The sequence below is a fragment of the Fusarium keratoplasticum genome, chromosome 8 (assembly GCF_025433545.1).
Source record: "Fusarium keratoplasticum isolate Fu6.1 chromosome 8, whole genome shotgun sequence".
In the NCBI taxonomy this organism is placed as follows: Eukaryota; Fungi; Ascomycota; class Sordariomycetes; order Hypocreales; family Nectriaceae; genus Fusarium; species Fusarium keratoplasticum.
In genome coordinates, this window is record NC_070536.1 from 3083342 (window position 1) to 3106678 (window position 23337).

Sequence of the window (23337 nt, forward strand, 5' to 3'; positions counted from 1 at the left end):
TCACCTGTCTTTACTGGGACAGGTCCTGCAGTATCTTGCGTCCTCTCACACAATCATCCTCATGGTCTGGTTCCCTCTCCGTCTCCTTGATACCATCCTGGACCCACTCTTGCACAACAGGATGTTCAAACAATCGATCCACGTATTCCTGAGCCGCGCCGTCGAGCTCGACGCCATATGTCTTGCAGCGCGATGCAATGGGCGCATACATGGCATCCACGATGGTAAACTTGTCCCCGGCCAACCACGGGCCTCCAAACTTTTCGATTCCTTCCTTGAACAGGGCGTTGAAACGGTTGATATCCCTCCGCAGAGCCTCGCTCGGCGTTCCCAACTCAATCCTCAGACCAACATTCATACTGCACTCATCCCGTATGGCGTTGAATCCAGAATGCATCTCTGCCGCAGCAGATCTCGCAAACGCACGAGCCGCAGCATCAGCAGGCCACGCGGCGGGGTACTTTTCGGCGATGTACTCGCAGATGGCGAGAGAATCCCAGACAAGGATCGACGTGTCTCCGTCCTGCAGGCAGGGCACTTTACCCGTGGGAGAAAAGGCGATGAAGTGAGGTTGGCGAGGGCCGGGCTTGAAAAGATGGAGCTTCTCCTCAAAAGGGATGTCGAGGGCCTTGAGGAGGACCCAGGGTCGCATGGACCAGGAAGAGTAGCGTTTGTTTCCGATGAAGAGTGTATAAGTCATATTGATTTTGTCGTTGATTTGTAAGAATAAACAAAGTCTTGGCAGAGGTGAAAGATGAGGATGGTTTTTATAGCGTCGATGGACGACCCCGCTGAGCTGGTGAGTCACGACACGCCCTTTATTCGACAGGCGGTCTGTTGCGTTGGTAATCAAGAGGGTTTGTGGTGCCACAATGTTGGAGTAGGACAAAATGTCATTGAATTAAAAGTCCTACGTAGTTATTACATGATGTATAGGTGCAGAATTCATCTAATGATTGCCTTTTTTGCCGGAACCACTAATGTATGTGCCAAACTCCTCATGATGATGTCCACAGAATTTTGAATCTTGTGCTGGTTTAAACAGAGCTCTTGTGAGTGGGAGGGCTGTAGGCGTGCTCTTTCCGTCGCTGCGCACCGTCCCACAGTGCAAGGCAAGTCTCGATAAGGTGGATGATGAAGAAGGGGATGAGGTTGTATTGCCATCCTCGCATGATGCGGAGGTGGCTCTCGATGTCATCTCTCTGGCTCGAATCGGGCAGGTCAAGTTTGAGCATTGCCGAATACCAATTCTGAGGTGTCCACGATTGGAGAGGGTATTTCTCTCCGGCGTCGAGTCCGGCAGCGACGCGGGGGTCGATTCTCTGGCCGTTGTGGTCGTTTGTCACAACAAAGACGTAGATGAGGGCGCTGAGGACGAGAAGAAGACTGAGAACATTTGCGACAAGCCAGCCGTAGTACAACGCGATGCTGAATTTGTTTGGGTTCGGTCGAGATCGCAGCCAGAGAATAAGGGATCCTCCACAGCCGATGAGGACAAATGCCGTGCCTGCTGCGCCATTGCTGGTATGGCCCTGGTCGACAATGAGATTCTTTGGTTCGCCCTTGAGCTCGTGATCCGCGCCGTTGTATCTGAAAGTAAAAGTTCCGCTCGCAGTACCGTGGAGCCATCCAACCATGGCCGAAATAAACGACAACTCGATGATGGAAACGACCATCAAGAGCCCGAGGGCCACGTACAGCGCAGGACGAGGAAACATTTTGCAATGGAGAAAAGAAAGTGACGAGAGAGAAACAGAAAGGGGATCGACAGTGTTGTTTATACCTTTGATGAAGGTCAGCGCTAAATGCGATTCTGGGCTCGTTAGTGCTGACCAGGCGCTGACTAGAGGCTGCGACTACCGGTGCCGGTAAGCGTAGAGTTGCACTGCCGGGACACTGCCATAGGCCGCCGCTGACGCAGCTAGAGATCAATTTGACGTGTGTAGTTTGGGTGGAAGATGCAGAGTTGGCGATGGAGGAGGTTGGTGGATGCGTAGTAAGCGCGTGAGTAGACGGAGAAGGAGCAACTTGACTCTCCCGTCACCGCCAACATTCAGATGTCCTCCTTTAACGCCATAAGCCTGAGAAACACCTTCAAAAAGCCCAGGGGCGCCTTCGTTTACTCAGAGCTAAACGTCGTGGCGCTCAGATGTGGCTGACTGAACCCATGTCGTCAATGAGATGGAACGATGCAACGTCGAGCTGACTTTGACAACGGGTCCATCCTCCACAGTATGAGGAATCAACCGGGCTATTGGAGACGGGCTGTCCCGTGGTGGGAGTTAGACTCGGCCTTGCCACCCCTCGAGAAAGGGGACTTTGGTTCGTGCCTGTTTATTGGTTCGTCGTTCTTACGTTGCTACCCCGGATCTTGTTGTCCCCGAGGCAATTGGAGGGCTGAGGATCTCGACTCTATCTTGTCGCGGCCAAGACCTGCATAGGTGGACATAAGCGGGCTTCAGGGCTTGAACGCGATTTCAGCCAAGCCATAGAAACGTGCTTCAATGCTTACGCAAGCCACCGGAATACGAGCAGGGTTGGCTTGCATTGTACGTTACACGTTTCGCCGCCGTCGTGTCCCGCAAATCATCGGGCGAGATTGAGTGGAAATTCGATGCAGGTCTAGGGTAGTATTGAAGTACTCAAGAGGATCATTGATCAGCCCTCATCATCACCAGAGATGTGAGATGCCTTCAAGTAAAGTCGGGGTTTTCTTTTCCTTGTTCCATTTTTTTTTATCCGCGATGTTAATAAACTAATCCGCACGTTCGCCGTTGACTGACGATCACAGCCAATTTTCACTCTAACCTCCACCAGTCCCATTTTCCACCGAAGCCAAAATATTTACAACCCTCAGCTCATGTGGCGAGTGAGTAATGCTCCTCATTGTTAAGCTTGACCTCTCAGCTCATGCAGCCTCTTCTATTCTATTTCGAGATATCGCAATGTTCCGGTGTCAATCCTGGAAAGGTCCGCGACAGGCTCGTGTTCAAGCAAGGGGCTGAACCCAATTCCGCCTGGCTGTGTCTATTTGGGGCCATTCCTTGGCGCCTCCCGTTGAGTCTGGACTGTGGTCTATCCTGTATATTACTGTCTCTGTGCTAGTTGGGAAGAATGGATGCGCCCTTGGCTGCGAGAGCGTTACCATCCAGTGACAAGCCCCATTGTTGGAGCACTACCTGATCTCACTAAAGTTCTAGTGCGATACTGGTTTTTTGTTACTGTAACTGAGGGGAACTATTCCAAAGACCGGCCGCAATCAGCTTAGATTCTTGTTCATTGCGGGCTGGCAGCACTCGCGCAGTCAAGGACAGCGGCAAGTGGCGGTTCGGGCGCTGCTCATCTATTGTCAAGCAAACGGGTTAAAAGCTATTTTTGAGGTTGTAGGAAATGGGCCATGTGACTAATATGTGGCTTTACACGTGCCCTCAAGCTCTGTAACTTGGTGACGACCAATGGCTCTGGCCATGGCCCAAGACCACCTGTATGTACATTCTAGGAAGCTTATCGTCTGGACTTCGTCAAACCTCCACGCTTAGTACACTTGACAACCAAAATAATGTCATGAATGTTTCATCACTCAGGGGCAACGTTACTCGGAACTAAATAGGGTCAGTGATCTTGGGGAAGACTCCGCTGATATGCAGGCAGCATGTGTTGTGGATTGGGGGCCTTCTCACCCTAATGTGACGCGTCAAAGATGTTTGCAAGACCATAAAGTGGCATTGAGCGAGGTTAGAAAGTAGATGAAAGAAAAGGGAGCAGGTCCTCACCTCCAATTGATCGGCCTTGCAATCTTTCGTCCATGTGGCTAGTTCAAGCAATTGGAGGACCATCTGTGTCTCGAAGGGTAACAAGAGGGAGGTAGATGGTTGTCAGCGGACCCGTCTTACACCACCCATAAACACAACTGCACCCTGAAGCAGCCATGATCAGGTGTCGGCCATATCGGCACTAAAAATCAGAATCTCGCTGTCATTGGGGAGATTAGAGGGGACAGCTGTCTCGCAAGGCCACACGGCAGAAGGTGAGTTGATCTGTTGCAGGCTTCACCCCCCCTGGGCTTCCTGATGGTAAATTACCGATCTAAAACTATGAGACAAAATGATAAATCACAGGGGAAGGCCTTTTCATTGACTCCCCTCCCTAGAGCATTGACCATGGCAATACGCAATGCGAACCTCGACTTGCACCGTTTTCCTTTTCGCCCATTTTTGCCTCATGCACCAATACCATCTATAATGTGAGAAATACTTCTATATATAATACTCGCTTTCTAAATACCATTCAAGGGATCCTATAACAGAATTAAGCAATTCAAGTATTTGAGCAATTAGAAAAACCTTGCCACCAGAGATCTCAAAGTTCATCCTCATCCGCCGTGTCGATATTAGCATTAATGGGCCCGATAAACATGTCAAAGATGTTTCCGTCAATAGGTTTTGTATCAACACAGTCACTAAGTTAAAAGGTCAGTTATGGGCGCTTCGCCAAATCAATAGTGGTTCTCTCACCAGTCGTATTGCTTGCCATAGCGGTCAAGATATGCCAAGTATCGTTTGCCATCTGAATCATCTCCAAACCGTAGGAATTGAATCGCCACCTGGGTACGACTCAATTCCTTTTTGAGAATCACGTTGATAAGTCTTTTAATTGGGTTCTCGACGCCCGCGGCGCCTTCTTTGCCTTCGCCCCATCGGCCGTCGGTCAGGACGAAGATGGTGAGGTTTTTAGGTTTCTTCAGCCCAAACTTCTGTCGCAAGGACGATAGCCGTGGAATGACTATCTGATCGATGAAAGTTCCGATTCTGTCTTCAAAGGAGAGCTGGTCCCAACTTTGTTCGTTGAATAGGCGTAGAAGTTTTGAAGTGTCTCCCTTGTGTATCAATGGCACTTCGGATGAGAAGCAAACTTCGACACCGTCAGGATCGAACTTCTTAGCCAGATAGGCAAGAATCTTGAATTTTTCCGTGATTTCATGAAAATGTAGGCCCATTGATGGTGACACATCCATCAAAAAGATGTGGTCGCGACCTTTGACGTTGTTCCCAAGCTGCCCCACGACATCTTTAACCCTGGGGTCAACGGGACAGCCGCTCTTGGCATTATTATACCAATCTTGGGCTTGATCAAAGGTTAAGATAGGGGACAATGGTAGGAGGCGTCGTGAGTCAGGCCGTGGAGCTGGGGTGGGAGAGTCGAAGAACTGAGGATGGGGCACTCCGTTGGGCTGACTTCCAGGCAATTCAGCCCTAGGTGAAAGAGGCGACAGGGATTCCATTATTGAAGTAGAAATGGGGGATTGCGGAGTGGCTGGGGTCGTATATGTTGTTGTAGTCTGGGATCGACGGCTCGTCAAAGGTGTCCAGGGAAAACTAAGAGAAACGGGACGAGGCGGTGAGCTGGCCGGTGGCGAACTAGTCGGTGGTGATCTGGCTATTGGTGATCTGATTGTTGGTGATCTGACTGTTGAGGATCTGACGGTTGATGATCTGGCTGGTGGTGAGCTGGACGGCGGTGAGTTGCTGCCATGACCCGAGGAGGCGCCCTGTATGATCTTGGCGAGTCGTTCGCAGAGCATTTGGGCGTCTTGTCGATCTCTTTGCGGGACCAGCATGGATGTCTCGATCATTTCGAGCACCTGGAGGGTAACAGTGTCGTCTGGATAGTAGTTGCGAATCCAGTCATGGGTCGTTCGCACGGCACTCAGGGCCTGGGCACCGTCATGGAAACATCCACCGTGACCGGCTTGATCAAACCTGGGCAGTGTCCTCGTTTCGGCGATGCGTCCGTTTCGATAATTTTCCAAACCCTGCCGACCACACTTGATCCAAATCGCAGCCTCGCTCATGACGCATCCGAGGGACCAGATGTCGACTTTGGGGGTGATGTGAGTTCGTCCGTGACGGGTGTAATCTGCATGGTGGCTAGATTCCGGGGCACCTTGTCAGATTAGCATTTAGGCAACCTATGTGCGGAAAAGGTGCTAACCGTAGACCTGGCCTCCGTGTGAGTCGATACCCCACGTGTCTTGGCCGGTCGTCAGAGTTTTGGTGTGGCTGTATCCGAAATCTGTGATGACGAGCTCAATATCGTAGGGCTGGCTTGATGCGGACTTGGAGACGAGAAGGTTGTCGGGTTTGATGTCCTGGTGAATTCTGTAGTGTGCCGTTAGCTCTGGTATTGCTAGGTGACGTCAAGTCTGCCTTACGTCTGGAAGTTGGTGTCGATAGCAGCAAAGTTGAGATGGTGCAATCCCTCCAATACACCACAGAAGGCATTCCAGATCTTGTTAGTGTCGGGTAGTGAGCGGGGCGGATTCATGTCGGTATAAAATTCTTCCAAGTTTCCGCCGTCGACAAACCCCAATATCAGATTGTATGTGATGGTGCCGTCTAGGCGTTGTTGTTGGTAGCAGCCATGATAGCTGATGATGTAGGGAGAGGAACGGCTTTGCAGACTGGTGAAAGTTTTTACTTCTCTTTCGTATTGGGCTTTGCCGGATTCATTGTAGGTCTTTCGGACGCGAGTGGCCTGTCATGGCATGGGTAAGCAGTGAACTAAAGGTATGCGGCCCGCAAGGTTGTTTCGTACCGGGTCGGAGCCTGCGCAAGACGGATTCGTTTCAATCTTGTGGACTTGGATCGTGTCGCCAGCTTTAATGAGCTCCTCCGTGCAAATTGGAAAGATGTACTGAGGGCTGAAGACTTGATTGTAAAGCTCGTGCTGCTCCAAGGTGACGGGGAAGAAGATCCACTGCCATTCGGTGATAGCCTCGAAGAGCTTGTCATACGATGGTGTATCAGGCCAGAATGAGGGACGGCTTTCTAGTGGAAAGGTAGCGTCCTTTAGGTTGCGTTCGACGAGCCACCCGAGGAAGTCGACCTTGTTGATGTACACGAGAAGGGAGAAGGTGCACAAGAAGCTCTGGAAAATGACATTCTGGGGTTTGTTGATGGAGCACGCCCTCAATATCGCGCTGATGCTGTGGGCCTCCCAAAATTCCTCGAGACAGTGCCGAGGAATATAATGCGATCTCTCGCATCCAGTTCCGTCTTGGCCATGGAATTGCAACTTCAAACGCCCAAGCTGCTCCCCACGTGTCGCGACAATGCTAGGCGGCATCGATCGAACGGCGCGATGCGCTGGGAGGGAGATTGGGGCAGGGAGTGGCTGAGCCAGGTCGGCACTCGTTGAACAAGAGCTTGTAACTTCGGTCGCGGGCGAGGGGGAGAGTCTGGGTTGTATGTAACGGCTTTGTGGGAGGACGACGTCGAACAAACTCGTGGGGTGGGCTGAAGGGGATTGTTCAATAAGAGAGGCGGATGGAGTGCGCAAGGCTTAAAACAAGATGGTAGCGTAGGAAGTGCTTGCAGCAAGAATCTAGATGCGGCACTACATGCGATACTAGATGCGCCTGATAATTCTGCAGCAAACAAGGCGTTGTTGTTGTGTTTGTGAGATGGAAGAGCATCGGGGCGGGGTGGATGGGATGGGATGAGGAGGGACGGAGGGGTCGGCGCGAGAGCGGTCGCGATGGAAGGCACCGCACGGCACCGCACTTTGCGAAAGAAAGAGACCTTTCAGGCTACAAGGCATCCTCGCCAAGGCAAACAAATGCCTTATCGAGGCTGAGAACACAGTGGGCGCCTTCTTTGGGAGTGGGTTGCATAGGTCGCCCATTTTCAACTCGGCTGAGACAACTGCATCCTTACAGGTTGGGTCACCCAATTGCTCCTCTGATATCCAGCCACACGACGCTCAGTGCTTAGCCGAGAGGTGTTGGTAATCCCTGCCTTCATTTTCAGCTCTGGCTGTCTGATGTGACCCGCAGATGCAACGCAACAATGATGCTGATGGCCTGCTTCGTCTTCCCTTTCTTCTCAGATAATGGCAGCGTGTACTGAGCGCTGGAAGCATACACAGGTTGATTTAGGCTCGAGCGGCCAATCGCGCTGTTAGCGCATCATGTCAGCCCTGCTAGGCTCCCGAGGTCACCTGCATGTCAGGGCCTGATCCCACCTGGGCGAACTGTAATCCGCTACGGCTGCAGGGGTCAGCCTGCTAGAACGCCCGGCTCTGGATGACGGATCATTCCCCAGGTTCGCCAGATGGAAGCTCTTGAAGCTCAGCCAATCATTGGTGATCTGCAATATCACTCATCTGCAAGGCAGCCCATCACGCCGATGTTTGGGAGGAACTGCCATCTATGGAGGCCATGTCTGCCTTGCAAGAGGCAGGTCCCATGCAATCCACGCATCGCACTTTTGAGTCACATTAGGCCCTTGCAGAAACAAAGTTGGAAGCCCGTTTCTTGATCACTTGGTATTGAACGCCATTCTTACTCTTATTTTCAATGACGTTTCTGCCGTACACAACAGTATTGAACGCCATCTATGCATGTCTATGTCTATCCCGAATGAAACTCAACCCCTTGAGAAATGTACAAAAAAAAAATAGCAAATCTATACTGTTACACCATGTCATTGGCTCTGTTCCTCGGGTTTCTCCTGCGCCTTGCAGAGCAATACGCGCAACACCATGCCAGTAATGTCACTGTTAGCAATGAAAAGCAGACAGCAGCAAACAACTTCAAGGCGGCCGGCCGGACTTTCCAGGCGCCCATTGCAGAGCCGAAGCCTCCGTCACCATCATCTCCAAACGTGATGATGCCGCTACTGAAAATGGTCTAGAAAAAACTGTCAGTGTCGGCTCCGGCTCATTCAAAAGGCGGACTTACAGCTACAAATGTCCCCGGTAGAAAGATGAGTGTGAAAACTGTGATGACATGCATCGACATGGTCTTTTCGTGCATCTCCTGCGTCCAGCCCTTCATGATCTCGGTTGACTTTTCAGATGACTCGGCAAAATACTTTGCGGTCCGCATACTCTGGTACTGGAGAATACCGTTGTACTAATCTCGCGTCAGTCATAATTCGTGCTCCTAGATGGAAAAGAACGCACCATTGCTTCTGTCCTCTCAACCCCCTGAAGGATGGTCTTGAGGTTACCTTCGTAGTTGGCGAGGTCATCCTCTAATCTCCCTATCTTCATGGAAAACTCCGAGACAGCTTGCTTGCAAACCTTGAGGGCAGACTTGGGGACGTGGCGCTTGAATCCCTCCGAATTGACAAATTCCCGGTAATACTCCTTCATCTGAGCCAAGACCCTCCGGTTTTGAGCGATTGCCGATATCGCTTCCCCAAGGCTCTTTCCAACACTGCTTAGCGACTGGAGCTTGTCAAATTGCACCAGATTCTCGATTCTGAGATGCTCTACCTTCCGAGGGGGAGGCTCTACTGGAGCTACTGTGCTGAAACCAGTAGTGACTCTCCTTGTCAGCTTCCGGACGATGCCTGGCGGCTCAGTAAACTTCGTAGGGCCGCTGGTTGGCTGTCCGGGAGGTGAAACTAGCGGAATGTCCATCTTTTCACGTAGCTTGATGGTGGCGATATCATCGGCCAGAGCATCCACAGGGGCATGGTCTGCCACCCCCGAGAGGCTTGTGTATTTGTGTTCAAGGCTCTCGGCATAAGACTCCCAATTTTCGACGCACCACTGCATGATTAGAAGATGATCTGTCAGTGTTTGGGCGAATGAAGCATTCACGCTGTGTAGAGACGTGTCCCCTTTCTTGACAGACTCTTCCGTTACAGATTCGAGGCGCTTTCTCATGGTGTTGTCGCCTTTGAGGATGACCCACAATGTGCGGCCCTCAATAAGATCATAGGAATGGTACGCTGCTGTTTGTCGAAGCTCCCACCCTTTTTTATCTCTGCTTCTCTCAACCCCAAGCAGATTGAAGCAGTGCTGAATCCGGATGCCAGATCGACACATGGCACTCAACCCAGGCTGGTGATGCTGGGAGCCTAGGTAATCTTCGTTCCGAAAGTGGGTGAAGCTGTGAGGTGTCTCACGGTATGTGAAGGCGCACCAGAAGTCGAGGAAACGGGCCATGATCTGATGGTGGGTGAATAGATACGCCATCATTTCTCGTGTGCAGTCGAGGGGAGACTTGTGGCTTCCAGATTTGATGAAACTGTGAGATCATGTCAGTTTCAAATAAAGATTATGTCTTTTGCACGCACATGAACCTCCGACAGGGATCTGCCGGGGTTTCGCTCAGGGCGTTTTGGAGTTGAACCAAGTTGACAGATGATCTACTGACGTGCTTTCCTGCAAGACTAGTTAGCAAATCGCTTCCGAAAATAACTGTTGCCAAATACGGACCATCTTGAGGCTTTGCAAGATCCCATATTCTGATACGGGGTTGGCTGTCATCAAAGTATACTTCCTCCCCTTGCACTAGCTTCGATTTGTATGCCTCGAGGGTATACGAGAAGTCAGCCGTTCGAGTTAGATTGAGCGGATAGTCGCGAAACTTGGATAGCGACTCCTCAAACTCGACGCGATGGTGGTTGTCAGCCATTTTATTCAGGTACGCCAAATGATGACGGATGCCTCAGGACGAGGGTGGAAAGATGGAGAAACAACATCAGCAGAGGCTCATGATCCTTTTGAACACCCCGAGGCATTTCCCCTCCCGGGAACGAACGCGAATGAGCACAGGGCAGACTGCTGCGGGTGCACTGCAAATTTAAGACGAAGTGTGGGCTTGCTTTACTGCCACCACATGTGTCCACGGTCGGCCGACCACTCAGTCACTCATTCAGGGCGCGTGCTGTGGCTGAGTCTGCCTGGTGGCTCATGAGGCTGGCAGTGGCGGTAGCAGAGACAACAACACGGAACAATTATGCCCTGGGGCAAAATGTATTTGTTGTGTTCAGATTTTACAGGCGCAACGTTACAGAAGGTGTAAACAATGTCATGATTGAACTACCTAGAAAATCCAAGCGAGTACTCATATCCCGGCTAAACATAAGCGGAAAACAGATCCGAAGGAGCATCGCCTAGTCGTCGTCACTCTCTGGTCGATAGCATACGCACTTCAAGATATGGTTACGTTGCGCCTGGGAAACACTAGTGTCAATAAGGACAAGAAAGGGGTTCGGGTGACATCCATACCGAGGTCAACTTCTGGGGGATCGTGAGGCGATAAACAGTGCCGTGCTCCTACGGCCTTGTCAGTGCGCCCGACAAATGTTTTTGTCATTGAGACTCACCTCGACCGAGATGTCATTGCTGTACGAAGGGAACTGTTGTTTCAGGTAGTCAAGGAGGCTCCTTTTCCACAGCCGGTACTGGGGAAACGTGTCGATGACCATGTCCATGGCTGAGATGATTGAGGCGCAGCTCCCAGCTCTGTTATGGAGGCTATGTCGCCCGGGAACAAGGACGGGACGAGAATGTGTAATAACCTAGACAGCCAGGCGGGGAAAGCCTTAAAGAGGCGATGCCTCCCACAAGAGAAAATGATTCACAGTGCTCTCTTGATATCGAGCCCTGTAGTTGGTTGTGATGTTGGCTGCTTGCACCCAGTCAAGCGGCCTGGTCATTTCACGGGGCTGAAAAGCGAGACCTGTGATTTCAGAAAGCGTGGGGACAGGAGATGAGCGGAACAATGGGAGCAAAGAGGGGTAACTTGAGCCTCATGTTCAGGTGCCATCGTGGCGCGTCATTCGCTAACTGTCGTGTTACTCTATCTAGCATCTGATTGGAGTTGTCTGTGATAACATGCATATCAGGCTGGCGGTTGACGGCTCATGGCACCTTTCGAAATCAGGCTCGGCAATAAACACATGCCTAACCGACAAGCGGGCCGGGATGCGCCTCAGGTGTTATTTTCCCTGGCAGTGCCTCAGATATGCTGTCCTCCCATCACCAGTTACAGCTGCAGGTTGTGAACCCGGTGGCGATCTCGGTAGATAAAATATTAGCAGAAAGAACAGGGGGGAAACGTCAATCGCTTTTTTTCTTATTTGCTATTATCTTTTCTCCCCTCTCCCTCCTCGCCCTTCTTCTTTCTAGCACTGAACAAGGCAGGTATTCAATCCTAACTGTAGCGGCCAAAGCACCACCGTTGAGCTCTGTAGGTAAGACTGCAGTGTTAGTCGGGCACAGGAATCAGCAAGGGCCGAACGTGCAGAATGCCTGGAGAGCCCAATGGGTCGATGGAGGTGTGGCGAAGAGGAGACTTGGCCACCTTGAAGCCTCGAGGCGTCTTTGGTCGAATGGAGAAGTGCAGATTCAAAAAAAAAAAAAAAAAAAAAAAAAAAGAGGATTCCAGTGAGGTTATGGTTGTGGTGGAATGCCGTTGTTGTTGTTTTTGTTATTGTTGGCGCCCTGTTGACCTTGGCCTTCTGGCTACGGTCAGGCACTTTTCGCATATATCAATATCGATGTTATAGATGAATGCGGATGCAAGAAGTGAATGGATGTTGTAGAATTACATTGCCATGATAATTTCGGGGTTGAAAAAAGAAGAAGGGACTACTGTGTTGATAATGTCTCTTGATGGACTGCCTTTATTTAGAGGATATGGAATAAGAATAAAACAAAATTAAAGAAGAGGCACCGGGATGATGATAAAACGCCCATATTTCTGGGTTGAAGGAAGCAGCATAGTATTGACGAATCAAAGAAAGCAAATTCCAGGTATGAGTTACAGGTTTGACTTATCTGCTATAGTGTTTTTTTATGTAGTTGAAGCCCGGCCCTTGATGGGATAACTGAGCCAGAAGATAGTGACTTAACTCCCACACATCGTGCCCCGGGACATAACAATCATTCATTACTACTCACTCAGTGATTCTAGCCATTACCTCAACTACTGAGAATTGTTCACTCTGATCATGCAGGTACTGCTATAGCCGTTGATATGAGGGGTTCTTGCTCAACACCACGTCCTACAGGACAGAACCGGAGCTGGCTTCTATGGACATTATCAAACGTACAAGGGAAATCTTTGAGTAAAATCTATTCTGTGTTTCTTCGAACTGCAAGAGGACAACCAGGCAGGCTTACAGAAGATTCTTGTCACCCCCCTAAGGCCCTTGAAGCTGCAAACACAAGCATTTAATCGAATTGGCAAATTCTTCCCCACCAATTTTCTTTTTAATTAAGTTGAGTTTGTCGTGTGTTCTTTTTCAGATCGTGATGCCAACTTGAGTACCGACAGAATTGTCATCAGTGACATGACCGATGGCGGGAAGAATGCCGTCCAGGGGCGGCAACGGAACTACGCAGCCACTTCTCAAATCCTTCTGAGGTCTGGAGTTCTTACACACAACCAAGAGGGCCAGCTTCTAGGCTTCGCTGACCACCAGCTTCCATTCAGCTGATGAAAATGTTTTTATTCATTATGGTGGTAGTGTTGTCATCCCCTACAGTATCCGTGCCGTCCTCGTCCGTCATCTCGAACCCGTCCTGCACATGCCTACCCTGTACATAGAGGAATCTCTAAATCGTCTCGGCCTCCAATCACAGAGAAGTCTGGCAGGCTGCATCTTGGGATATATGGTGTGGAGCAAGGACTCTCTTAGATACTACCTTGCTGCAACAGAAGGTGCCTGGGATGCAAGGTTTTGGAGAGTACCGTTGGTCAAGCCCCCAGTTCTAATCCAAAAATTGATGGGGCAGTACTAGTGGTCCATAATTACGTTCAAGAATCATAGTGGTTCATTGATGCATCAGCAAGCACTGTTTTTGGACTAAAAACATGGGGTGTTAATTCCCATCCTGGCCTTGTTTTCCCTCTCTTCTCTTCTCTTCCTTTCTCCTTATCAGTTATCGGTATGAAACTGTAAGTTTACTTACATAACACCTATCCACATTCATTCACAGCAATCTAATATTCATCCCCACGCGTCGTCCAATGTCCAGCTACATTCTTCTTGCGTCCATCCGCAATTTCGATTGATATTACGGAGTAACTTCTGCCTATCAGATTGATATGTGAGAAGGACGTGCAGCTACAGGAGCTCCACAAACCATCGCTGCTAACCATAATAACGGCACGTACTCGTCGCCACGATCAACATCATTACCAATACCGGTAAGCTCTTCCTGCTCTGGATCCGCACTCTCTCACTAAGCCAATGGTACCTCTGGGCACTGAGGCTCGAGGGTAGTCTCCTCGCCTCCCTTCCGTTGGCCCACCAGGCTCTCTCGGCTGTTCGATGCCTGTCCCGCTTGTCCTCATCCCCCTTCCCTGTGATTAGACCAATAATGGCTTATTTTCTGCAAAGCTCAACGAATGGGGAGCCCCGGGACGCTGGGGGCGGTATCGAGCGTCAAGGGCCACTCGGCCTCGAGCAAGGTGCCGAGATAGAGGCCGGACGGGTAGAGCCCCTGTAGATCGGGTTAGGACCAAGAGTGCTAATGCTCCTATCTTGATCCTACCCTAAATCGAAGTAGAAACCTCTTGGTAGTATACATAACACGCCCATTTGCACTTTCCTATGTAGAAACTACTTTTGCTATCGATATAGCTCATTTACACTTAATACCCTTAAGCATATTACCAGATGTAACCTGTACCATATTGTTTAGACAACATCTAGCACTTTCTAACAAGCTCATCCCTTGGGAAACAACACGATCGTCACACTCGCTTCACGGAGGTGTATCACACACTTTGGTGGAGCGCCTGAACTCGGGTGAAGATTGGCTGGGCTGCTCCTGAGGCAACCCCGAGCTACCCTCCCTGAAAGCGGACACTCTGAATCGATAATCTCACTCAAAAGTAGTCTAACTTCTTAATGGTGACGGGGCCGTAATGCCGTAGTAGAGCCCGCGCATCGCGCGGACATTGAGTCCCCGAACTCCCCTATTCGATCCTTTTTCTTTTCTTTTTCTCGGTCTCGCTTTTGCTATTCTAGACACTGTGGTGATCACCTTCTACGGATTAGGAGACTGTTGTCTTTGTGTGTTGTGATACTGGTGCGCAACAAGAATACGAGTACGACGGACAGATGGTAACTCCTGTCCTGTCCACTGGGCAAGGCATTATCAAGAGACACATGTTGGCTCGGGAACATGTTATCACAAGTAAAAGAAACTTCTAGCACTCTCCAATAGAATGTGTCGGGTTCAGGAATGACTGCGCTTCCGGTAATGTTGGCCAAGAATGATGCAAATTCCAACGGCACCCGGCAACATGGAGGGGGACATGGCCACGTCAAGCACGTCCAAGCGCCATCAAGAGAAAAGAAAAAGAACACGAAAGGAAAGGTGTCACGGACTTGAAAAACGTGGCGTGATTCCTCCCGTCTCATTACCGGGGGCTCGTGTGTGACAGGCATGAATCAAAATATTGACAATTTTCAACCATGACGACATTGACAACTACCAATTTGGCACGCAGGGATGGCGGACATTTTCGCTCTCGGAACGATTAGATGATAACGCCCCTGATGAGGGGAAAATAGAGTTTCAAGAGAGAAAAAAGAACGCATTGCCACGTTTTTGCCCCCAACTTCATGGAGATTGTCAGCTTTCGTCCGGGCGGTGTCCGGAGACGGCCCCGTAACGGAACCCGGGGTATGGAAAGTGTAACTTGGAGGAGTCAGAATCTTATCCGTAGAGCCCCACGTTGAGAAATGGACGTCATTATGGCTCTCAATGCGTTGATTCAGGAGTGACGAATGTTGGAGTCATACCGTGTCACCGGTGCCCTTGTTCGATTCGGATCTTGATTTCTCAAACAGGGCCTTCGATCCAATCATTCCCATGAAGCCAAGCTGTCAGATTCCGAGGCATCAAGCCTGACACCAGCTGAATAAACGCTCAAACTCTAACAAGCGCGTTCCCGGGGTCCTCCTCGGGTCCGACAACTCTTGGCACGGCGGAGACTAGTGGATGATCCTGGCAGGGGAGGATCCACAGGGCATTTGGAGCAGGGGTTCAGAATTTACCGAGACCTCTTACCCCCCAGGTTTTTTTCAACGACATTCGATGGTTCCCCGTTCCTCTCGACTCTCACCACCAAGACTGAGCACACCACGAGACCAACACTTTTGAGCGTCATGTTACTTATATGGCGTGACTTGATATGATCAAAATATATACTACAGGACTCTTTACAATTTCGAGTTTATTATGGTATCTGTATCAACGCCTCCCATTGCCGTGTTGCCCAAGTATACCGCCCTCTATCTCTCCAATGCTCGCTAATCATCAAAGATTCTGTACTGTTACCTGACGCCAGACACCCCCAGGTATACAAGACGCATTCAAATGCTTGCGGGCATCAAGATAGAGTATACGCCCCTTCTTTCCCACCTTTTACGAGCAAGTGTTCCCAAATCAACGCCATACCAAAAAGAAAAAGATGTCAAGTGACTGAGAAGAGTTGTGTACTTCAAAAAAGCAATGATTATTGTGGTGAAAAGGTTTGGTGTTGCTCATAGCTCGAAGGCGTCACCTTTTCGTACTCTGGAGGTGGACTCGAATGGCTATCCGTGGGACTGCTGGACTCGCTATAATGTCCTGGCAAGTCATACATCTGAGATTTTTGCACACATGTGCATCTCTTGAGGAGCTGCTCGCATCTTTCCAAGCGTTCGAGGAGCTCCTTTGTGGGCTTCCGTCGCTTACGCTTGGGAGCTGGTGTACTCGGTATGCAAGTGACCTTGGCCTATCAAGCACGGTCAATATCTTGCTTGACATGTTGAAGATGTGTAAAAACATACCTTGATGCAAAAGGAACATGGACTCTTGCGATCACACTTCTTCTTGCGTTGCTGGCAGAGCACACAGGCCAAGATTCTCTTGGACTCTGTTGATCTTTGCGGTTGTTCTGTAGGCAGGGCTGCCATGGTGTCGTATAATGACCGAATGTGGCAATATGGGAAGGAACAGGTAAAACGTAAGCAAGCAGCAGAAACTTCTTTTTTTCGTTCTTTGGAGTTCGGTAAGAGAGTCAAGCCGGCGGGCGAACTAGGATATTTCTTGCTGCGGGCAGATAACGAGATGCAGGACTATTTGCAAGGGGTGTTGGGTGCTCTTCGTACATGTTAACCAGGGCTGTGTATTTGCACATTAATAATTGCCACCCACACTTTGACGCTCTGTCGGTGACGGACACTAGACGGGCCCCGAAGGTCTTGTCGGGGACGGGGAGTCGACCGTCCCCGTGTGCGTCTCGTCTGCGGATCCCGCGTCGGTACCCACCAGCATCTCGGAAGATACGGGCTCGATCAAGTTTGCGGGAGGGCCATTATTAGACCTGGGGGGGAGCCTCGTTGTGGTCAGTGTCAATTTGGACAATTCAGATCTATCCTTTTGTTTTATTTTACTACATACATACTTAATATTTGTTGCTTTCTTAATTCCTTAGAACTTGCTTGTAAGTCACCATCACCCCCCTTTCCTTCACTCAAATCTGACTCAATTGCCAGATAGAACGCTCACAGACACCGGTACGGCACGACCAAGCGCTTGACTGGACAGCATCTGTCTTGCTCAAAAACATGCCTGCCTCCCCAAACCCCAGCCCTGCCCCGGGCGAGGCACCCATGGGCGCTCCCGGCTCTATCCACGGCAGCCACGAGACCGTCGTCGACATGGAGGGCATCGCCTCTACCGCACACTTCACCGAGAAGCCCAAGAATGCGTCCCCCAATGAAAAGTCCAGCTCCAGCTCCAGCGACGACGATGAGGATGAGGAGGGCATGAACGAGATGGAGCGTCGCCACTCCATTGTTCGTGACCTCGCGAGGCAGTACACCCAGACTTCGATGCAGAACTTTCAGGGTGATGGTGCTGCTCTCTTTGCTGCCGACGACAAGGACTCTCCTCTGAACCCTCAGAGCGAAAAGTTCAACGCCAGAGCCTGGGCCAAGGCCGTCGCCAAGACCATGTCGGAGCACGGCAGCGGTTTCCGTCAGAGCGGCCTCTGCTTCCAGGACATGAACGTGTTTGGCTACGGCGCAGAGACCGATTATCAGAAGGATGTTGGCAACGTCTGGCTCGGCATTCCCAGCGCTATCACCAACCTCACCTCTCCGAACCGCGGCAAGCGACGGATCGACATTCTTCGAGGTTTTGACGGTGTTGTCAAGGCTGGTGAGATGGTTGTCGTTCTCGGTCCTCCTGGTTCAGGTTGCTCAACTTTCTTGAAGACGATTTCTGGAGAGACCAATGGTATCTATGTTGACGACAAGACCTACTTCAACTACCAGGGTGTTCCGGCCGATGAGATGCACAACCATCACTCGGGAGAAGCTATTTACACCGCTGAGGTCGACGTCCACTTCCCCATGCTCTCAGTTGGCGACACTCTCACCTTTGCCTCTCGCGCGAGATGCCCTCAGAACCTGCCCCCCGGCGTCGCCCACAACCAGTACAGCGACCACTTCAGGGACGTCGTCATGGCTATGTACGGTATCAGCCACACCATCAACACCCGAGTCGGCGACAACTACATCCGAGGTGTTTCTGGCGGAGAGAGGAAGCGTGTCACCATCGCCGAGGCCACCCTATCTAACGCCCCCTTCCAATGCTGGGATAACTCGACCCGTGGTCTCGACTCGGCCAACGCCATCGAATTCTGCAAGACGTTGAGACTGCAGTCCGAGCTGTTCGGTCAGACCTGCGCCGTCTCCATCTATCAGGCTCCCCAGAGCGCGTACGACCTGTTCGACAAGGCCCTCGTCCTCTACGAAGGCCGACAGATCTTCTTTGGTCGTGCCGAGGACGCCAAGGCCTACTTCATCAACCTCGGCTTCGAGTGCCCCGACCGACAGACAACCCCCGATTTCTTGACCTCGATGACTGCGCCTTCTGAGCGCATCGTCCGTCCCGGCTGGGAGAACCGAGCCCCCCGTACGCCCGATGAGTTCGCCGCCCGGTGGAAGGAGAGCCGAGAGTATCAGCTCCTGCAGAACGAGATCGACACCTACAAGAGCCTGTACCCCCTCAACGGTTCTAGCGCCGACGCCTTCCGAGAGAACAAGCAGCAGACCCAGGCCAAGGGCCAGCGTCTTAAGTCCCCCTTCACCCTCTCCTACGTGCAGCAGATCCAGCTCTGCCTGTGGCGAGGATTCAAGCGTCTCAAGGGTTCACCCGAGGTCACAATCTTCTCTCTCATCGCCAACACGTCCACCGCTCTCATCGCCTCCTCGCTGCTGTACAACCTCCCTGAGACGACAGGATCCTTCCAAAACAGAGGAATCGTCCTGTTCATCGGTGTTCTCGCCAACGCGTTTGCTAGTGCTCTGGAAATTTTGACCCAATACGCTCAACGGCCCATTGTTGAGAAACACACTCGTTACGCTTTTTACCATGCCTCCGCGGAAGCCTTTTCGTCAATCTTGGTCGACATGCCGTATAAGATTCTTAACAGTATCTTTTATAATCTCACGCTGTACTTCATGACCAACCTGAACCGCACTCCTGGCGCTTTCTTCTTCTTCCTCTTCGTCTCTTTCCTCATGGTCCTGGCCATGTCTGGTATCTTCCGTACTATGTAAGTTCCCCGTCATTCCCAGTTGACCACTTTCTGACTCTTTCAGTGCCTCCGTCTCTCGAACGCTCTCGCAGGCCATGGTTCCGGCTTCGATCCTGATTCTCGCCCTCGTCATCTTTGCCGGCTTCGTCATTCCCGTCGATTACATGCTTGGCTGGTGCCGATGGATCAACTATCTCGACCCTGTCGCTTACGCTTATGAGGCTCTCATGATTAACGAATTCCACAACCGCAACTTTACCTGCAACCAGTTCGTCCCCAGCGCGGCCATCCCCACGTACGCCGACATCACAGGCACCATGCGCGCCTGCTCCGCTGTGGGTGCTCTGCCCGGTCAGGACTATGTCAACGGTGATGCCTTCATGAACTCCAAGTATAAGTACTACCACAGCCACAAGTGGCGCAACGTCGGCATCATCATCGCTTTCGTCCTCTTCTTCCATCTCACCTACATCGCTGCCACCGAGCTCATCGCGGCCAAGAAGTCCAAGGGCGAGGTCCTCGTCTTCCGACGTGGAAACATGCCTGCTGTCTCTCAGGGCAAGGGTGATGCCGAGGCCGCTTATTCCGGTCCCATCAAGGCTGCCGACAAGGTCCAAAACGAGAACGACAATGCCAACATTCAGGGTTCCACCAGCGTCTTCCACTGGAACAACGTTTGCTACGACATCAAGATCAAGGGAGAACCGCGACGCATTCTGGACCATGTTGACGGTTGGGTCAAGCCCGGTACCCTGACTGCTCTCATGGGTGTGTCTGGTGCCGGTAAGACTACCCTTCTCGACTGTCTCGCTGATCGTATCTCCATGGGCGTCATCACTGGTGAAATGCTTGTCGATGGCAAGATTCGCGATTCCTCATTCCAGCGTAAAACCGGTTATGTGCAGCAACAGGATCTTCACTTGGAAACCAGCACTGTTCGCGAGGCCCTGACTTTCAGCGCCCTTCTTCGACAGCCTGCCACCACTCCCCGCGCTGAGAAGATTGCCTATGTTGACGAGGTCATCAAGCTGTTGGATATGGAAGAGTATGCTGACGCCGTCGTCGGTATCCTTGGTGAGGGTCTCAACGTTGAGCAGCGCAAGCGTCTTACCATTGGTGTTGAGCTCGCTGCCAAGCCTCCTCTGCTGCTGTTTGTTGATGAACCTACTTCTGGACTTGACTCGCAGACCTCTTGGGCTATCCTTGACCTCCTCGAGAAGCTCTCCAAGGCCGGACAGTCTATCCTGTGCACCATCCATCAGCCCTCTGCTATGCTCTTCCAACGCTTCGATCGTCTTCTGTTCCTCGCCAAGGGTGGACGCACCATCTACTTTGGCGATATCGGTGAGAACTCTGAGACTCTGACTTCGTATTTCGAGAAGAACGGATCCAGCGCCTGCCCCAAGGGTGAGAACCCTGCCGAGTGGATGCTCGAGGTCATTGGCGCCGCCCCTGGTTCTCACAGCGACATCGACTGGCATCAGACCTGGAAGGACAGCCCCGAGTACCAGGCCGTTCAGACCGAGCTTCAGCGTCTCAAGGCTGAAGGCCCTGCCAACTCTGCTGCCCATGACAACGACCACGGTGCCTACAACGAGTTTGCCGCCCCCTTCTGGGAGCAGCTTAAAATTGCCACCCAGCGAGTCTTTGAGCAGTACTGGCGAACTCCATCGTACATCTACTCCAAGGCTGCTCTGTGTATTTCGGTTGCTCTCTTCATCGGTCTGGTCTTCCTCAACGCCCCCCTGACCATGCAGGGCCTACAGAACCAGATGTTCGCCGTCTTCAACATCTTGACCATCTTTGGCCAGCTCGTCCAACAGCAGATGCCTCACTTCGTCACCCAACGATCCCTGTACGAGGTTCGCGAGCGCCCATCCAAGGCTTACAGCTGGAAGGTCTTTATGCTGTCTCAGATCATTGCCGAGATCCCCTGGAACACTCTCATGTCGGTCCTGATGTTTGTCTGCGTCTACTACCCTGTTGGCTTCGACAAGAACGCTGCAGCGGCCGGTCAGACTGCTGAGCGCGGTGCTCTCATGTGGCTTCTGTTCTGGCAGTTCCTCATCTTCACTTGCACCTTTGCTCACGCCTGTATCGCCATCACTGACACCGCCGAGGCTGGTGGTAACCTTGCCAACGTCCTCTTCATGCTCTGCCTGTTCTTCTGTGGTGTGTTGGCCTCTCCTGATCAGATGCCTGGCTTCTGGATCTTCATGTATCGTGTCTCCCCCTTCACGTACTTGGTCTCTGCCATCATGGCGACTGGTCTGGCCAACACCGAGGTTACCTGCGCAGCCAACGAATACGTCATCTTTGACGCCCCCAAGGGCCAAGACTGCGCCACTTACCTCGCGGACTACATCTCTGCGGCTGGCGGTTACGTCCTCAACGAGAGCGCCACCTCCGACTGTCAGTACTGCCCTATGAAGGACACCAACGTCTTCCTCAAGGCCCTCAGCTCCAGCTACGACAACCGATGGAGAGACTGGGGTATCGGCATGGTGTACATCGTCGTCAACATTGCGGCGTCGCTGGCCCTGTACTGGCTCGTCCGCATGCCCAAGGGGAAGAAGCAGAAGCAGTCGTAGAGGCTGTGGCCGGGTTGATTCCTCACGGGATTTTTTCTTTTTCTTTTTGGTGAAGCATTTAGGGAAAACATCAACTTTTTATTATAGACTGGGTACCTTATAGATCAACTGTCAATGAGACTAGGACAAGATATTTTGATTCGACAATTTCCGCTCATTTACCTAGATTTCCTTAATACATCAAGATTGGCAGCCACTGGGCCGGGGTTCCGACTATAGAGGATGACATCTTGAATGACGACATAGAATGTGTCATGAAAGCCTTGTACAGGATTGGTAGACAGTAAGGCCATGAAGCCAGCATGAACTGAATAAACAGATCTCTTTCTTTGGATACGCGAGACTTCTAATAGCTCATTGTTACATGCCCATCGTATTGACAAAGCAGAGGCTCTATCTTACTGTTCCCCTTTGCCCTACTCTAAGATAAGCTCATGATGACTATTTGCTAACACAGCCGCTGATCCCCGTCAGCGGTATGCCTAATAGGCGAGTGGTGCGTCACGCATCCGAACGTCTAAGGCCAAAGCTAGAAAAGTGCTCCCCTTTTGGTGTTTGATGAAGGATATCTCTGCTGATGCTGATGCTCTTCTCATCATCAATGACATCTCTAGAAGAGCACATCGGTCACGACAGCAAAAGACACAGTTATCAACGCCAGCCAGTGTTCGCGGCGCTGGCCACCGTCCATCATGGGACGGAGTGTGATAGTAGTCTAAAGCTGTTGACAGAGTGCTACTACACAAGGTAATCTTATAGCTACTCATAAGAGAGAATCATTTTTTTTACCATGTATGACACATAACAAAGCTTACTTGTTCGCTAGCAATTTACCTATCTTTAGATATACCTCTTCCACAAATGCACCAGAAAAGCCTAAGCTTCTACCTGCTCCCAAAAGGCGCCAGTCTCCCACTCAGCCTCGTCTTCGCTTTCTTGGATCCATATCAAAGCACCCGTTGCCGCATGGACCGATCTCTGATATCCAACTGGATGTTTCCTAGTCTTACTATGGATGTGTCCTAGTCTTCCTACCTTCGTGCTTCCAAACGGGCAGGCCGTTGAAAAACTCGCGAGAGTGTGGCGCCAATCCCCCAACAGTGAAAGGGTCTGCCAGATCTGCTTGGCATCGCCTCCAGCCTTGCGAAAGGAGCCTATAAAAGGCCAATCGTAGGGGGCAAGCATTCTGTCTCATAGGAAGCACCCAGCAATCCACAGGGCAGCTCTCTTTCTCAATATCCTCGGACTTCTCGGCGCGGAATTGTAGCAGAATGAGGATGGCACCGTCGAAGCAGAACACCTGAGGGCACTGATATTTGTGCGCGTACCTGCAGGCAAGCAATGATCAGCTGGGTGAATTAACTCTGGTTCCAATACGTAGGTACCCTCGTAGCT

The 23337-nt window shown here is 51.2% G+C and overlaps 6 protein-coding genes across 6 annotated transcripts; 1 reads left to right on the forward strand and 5 right to left on the reverse strand.

Annotated features, from left to right (window-relative positions):
* Positions 1–10: 10 nt before the first annotated feature.
* Positions 11–700, reverse strand: NCS57_01076100 (GST N-terminal domain-containing protein; the record flags this gene model as incomplete). Its single annotated transcript, XM_053060495.1, has 1 exon — positions 11–700. The coding sequence occupies one exon, from the start codon at positions 698–700 to the stop codon at positions 11–13; it is 690 nt and encodes a 229-aa protein (XP_052910889.1).
* A 337-nt stretch (positions 701–1037) lies between these two features.
* On the reverse strand, positions 1038–1721 carry NCS57_01076200 (uncharacterized protein; the record flags this gene model as incomplete). The annotated part of the gene is made up of 1 exon (XM_053060496.1): positions 1038–1721. Exon 1 carries the CDS (start codon positions 1716–1718, stop codon positions 1038–1040), a length of 681 nt encoding a protein of 226 aa, XP_052910890.1. The 5' UTR covers positions 1719–1721.
* Positions 1722–4359: 2638 nt separating this feature from the next.
* On the reverse strand, positions 4360–7125 carry NCS57_01076300 (Protein kinase domain-containing protein; the record flags this gene model as incomplete). The annotated part of the gene is made up of 5 exons (XM_053060497.1): positions 4360–4459; positions 4515–5943; positions 5992–6158; positions 6212–6534; positions 6595–7125. 5 exons carry the CDS (start codon positions 7123–7125, stop codon positions 4360–4362), a joined length of 2550 nt encoding a protein of 849 aa, XP_052910891.1.
* A 1348-nt stretch (positions 7126–8473) lies between these two features.
* NCS57_01076400 (uncharacterized protein) lies at positions 8474–10429 on the reverse strand (the record flags this gene model as incomplete). The annotated part of the gene is made up of 5 exons (XM_053060498.1): positions 8474–8689; positions 8741–8914; positions 8965–10039; positions 10089–10176; positions 10231–10429. The coding sequence occupies 5 exons, from the start codon at positions 10427–10429 to the stop codon at positions 8474–8476; spliced, it is 1752 nt and encodes a 583-aa protein (XP_052910892.1).
* A 5847-nt stretch (positions 10430–16276) lies between these two features.
* On the reverse strand, positions 16277–16796 carry NCS57_01076500 (Zn(2)-C6 fungal-type domain-containing protein; the record flags this gene model as incomplete). Its single annotated transcript, XM_053060499.1, has 2 exons — positions 16593–16796; positions 16277–16537 (listed from the first exon to the last, which is right to left on the reverse strand). Exons 1-2 carry the CDS (start codon positions 16716–16718, stop codon positions 16277–16279), a joined length of 387 nt encoding a protein of 128 aa, XP_052910893.1. The 5' UTR covers positions 16719–16796.
* A 576-nt stretch (positions 16797–17372) lies between these two features.
* Positions 17373–21942, forward strand: NCS57_01076600 (ZEB2-regulated ABC transporter 1; the record flags this gene model as incomplete). The annotated part of the gene is made up of 2 exons (XM_053060500.1): positions 17373–19369; positions 19416–21942. The coding sequence occupies 2 exons, from the start codon at positions 17373–17375 to the stop codon at positions 21940–21942; spliced, it is 4524 nt and encodes a 1507-aa protein (XP_052910894.1).
* Between the last annotated feature and the right edge of the window lie 1395 nt (positions 21943–23337).